This window comes from Asparagus officinalis, chromosome 3 (assembly GCF_001876935.1).
Source record: "Asparagus officinalis chromosome 3, Aspof.V1, whole genome shotgun sequence".
NCBI classification, from domain to species: Eukaryota; Viridiplantae; Streptophyta; class Magnoliopsida; order Asparagales; family Asparagaceae; genus Asparagus; species Asparagus officinalis.
Genome location: NC_033796.1, coordinates 52,573,657 through 52,576,469, shown reverse-complemented (window position 1 = coordinate 52,576,469; position 2,813 = coordinate 52,573,657). Strand labels below are relative to the sequence as shown.

Below are 2,813 nucleotides of genomic sequence, written 5' to 3'. Positions count from 1 at the left end.
TCTTGTTTAGTCTGAAATCTCCGGATTATTTTATTTTTGAAGGACTAAATAATCCGGCCTAATCCCTTCAAACTTTGAACCAAAAATGTTATTATTTTAATTTCAAGGATAAAGGGTTATCACCTCAAAATAATACCCAATCCGAACATAGCCTACGTACTTAAAGCAAATAGAAACAGAGACCTATAAAAGAAATTCATGCACTTAACATCTGCAAAACCAGTTGCAATAATATTATGGTAACAAAAAAGGAAAAGAGAACGCCAAAAAAAACTAGCTGAAATAAATCAAGCCTCTCTTAGTGTTGAAAAGAACCATCAACATCCAGATCAAAGGTAATCTTTATAAACCATAATACTTCAAATTTTGTTCCATATCCTTGTTCACTATTCTTCTTTTAAGTGTTAATAGCATAGACATCGAGATGATAAGCAATCCACATCAGTCCTTCAGGCTACCACAATTTGCAAGCTCATATGCTGATTTGTTATAGTAACACCACTTTTCAAAGGCAATAATTTCTACTTAGAATTAATACGACACCAATACCTCACCGAAGCTACACATTCTAAAGCAAATTACTTAATACTGATGCAATGCAAGATTACACATATAATCTTTTCCAGTTTCCCAATTAATCAAGACATACAGCAGGCAAAAGAAGAAGAAGAAGAAGAAGAGCAGCTTAACTATCAACTATAAAAACCTACCTCGGATCAGAACCATCAACTGCACTGACCCAATCATCATGCAAGCAAGGATCTTTCTGTTCTCGTGGGGCTACCACCTTGATGTATTCAATTTCAAGTACTCTCTCCTGTAATTTCACAAAACAACCACAAAATTAGCATCATCAACAAAGAAAAAATGAACAGATCAACCGTCAGTTCCTTCACACATACCGCCGAAATGCCCTTTGCTAACAGAAACTGCTCGAGCGACATCCGAACAAGCTCCCCATCAACCAGAAAATCAAACGGCTGAGGCTCGAACTCAGAACTCACTAATCACATCAAAATTTGTTGCTAAAAGTAGTCAGTGCACAACAATTTACCCATTAAAATTTGCACATTGTACATCAAATTTGCATAGAAAATCAGCTGTCCTTGCTTTATTTTGCATCAAACCAACGAATTTAAACTAAATAATGGGCTTTGGGAACTTCTTTCAAAATAAATGAGACTGGGGATCAAATCCAAAATAAAAAAGCAAGGGTTTTAGGGGTTTTTTTACCGCTTTTGAGCAGAGAATTGACGATTTCAGAAAGACCCATCCGATTGAGGTAAGAAGGGACGGCGATGGAGCTCGCCGGGGCTTTTAATGGAGGTTCCAGCTTCGTAACGAAGCGGACCTGGATTTGCCTCGATGAATCGGATCCATTTGTGTCCATTTCTGAACTGGAAAAGATGAAGAGGGGTAGATTTTTGGCGTCGCAGTCTCTAAAACCTAAACCCTAATAACGAAAGAGGGAAGAGATGAGCAGGGGTTTACGATATTTCTTTTCCGTATAAAACTCTAAACATTTTGGGCCAAATTGGTATATTTATACCGTATAAATATACCAATTTGCTGACAATGATTAATAAATATATGCTGACAATGATTAATAAATATAGGTTTCAGTAGGATATTTTTGAAAGCAAAAAAGTTAATTATAACAGACATGATAAGCACTTTGCGAGTGCAATACTTTTTATGTATCTCATGTAACAGTTCTGAGTTAATTATAACAGACACTGATGCTTACTAAGCTTACCACTAGTAAACCAAATTCATGAAGAATGCTCTGCTTCACAGTGTCATTTACAATTTATTAAACTAACCAAATTTGTTGATGGTCAAACCGAATAGTACATCTAATCACTACAAAATTAGACTTTTTTTGTAAGAAATTATTCAGATAATACCGTATCCCCAGCTTTGGTCGCAATAAGAGACATTTCCATAACCACCTAAAACTTAAGAAAGGTAAGTGAGCAAACAGAAATCAAGCATATACAGAAATCAAGCATATACAAACTAGCCATGATTAAATAGATAGAAAATCCCAAAATTGAAAGAAGACAGTATGAAAAAAACCCCAAAATTGATAGAACGCAAGATCAAAAAGCCCTAGCTAAGAGTGTACCCTCCGCCGCTCGCCGCCGCTCGCCGCTCGAGCTTCGTGATGCGATCTAGGGCTTTTCTTTCTCTCTGCGGCTTTTTTTTTCGTTCTCTAGAGCGGCGCGTTTATGAGGGAGTGAGGGAACGAAGGGTTGTTAGACGGGTCGGGATTTTTGTTATACGGGTCTTATACGGGTCAATAGGTTAACCCGAATTTACTCATTTAATAAATGGGTAAATTTGGGTTGACCCATTTATGACCCGACCCATATAAATTGATCCATACCCATTATAAACGGGTCGGGTCGGGTCGGGTCGGGTTAATGGGTCGGGTCATAAATTGTCACCCCTATTTATACGAACGCATTTACCAGATTTGTATTTAAAAAAACTCCGGCAACAACAAGACATTAAAGATGAACCTTTTTGTCAACAAGGCATATTTTGTTCATAAACGAGGATGTAATGTCTATTGAATATCTCAGAGAAAAAATTGTAGAATTTACGAATCTGTTCACATTGTGGTATTGTATTATAGGCATGGGTTTGAGCCAAGGTATGTTGCTTCTTACTTTGGAAGACAATTTGAAACTTATGTTACAATATGCTCGTAAGGAAATGGCAGTTGAGATATTTTCAAATCAAGGGGTTGGCATGGCTGAGTTGGTTGACATGGCTGAGGGTCTGGCAGATGAGGATGATGTGGAAAC

At 37.2% G+C, this 2,813-nt stretch overlaps 1 protein-coding gene across 2 annotated transcripts in view; it reads right to left on the bottom strand.

Moving 5' to 3' along the window:
- The window catches only part of LOC109834123 (ribosome biogenesis protein WDR12 homolog), a 9,933-nt gene extending 8,409 nt beyond the window's left edge, over positions 1–1,524 (bottom strand). Inside the window, exons 1-3 of one of the 2 annotated variants that reach the window (XM_020402041.1) lie at positions 1,234–1,524; positions 903–1,003; positions 711–817 (exon numbers count right to left, since the gene is read on the bottom strand). In XM_020402041.1, coding sequence (XP_020257630.1) covers positions 711–817; positions 903–1,003; positions 1,234–1,390 — 365 coding nt within the window. In that variant the 5' untranslated portion in view covers positions 1,391–1,524. The remainder of the gene's footprint in view (positions 1–710; positions 818–902; positions 1,004–1,233) is intronic. The other variant, XM_020402042.1, reaches the window with a different exon arrangement.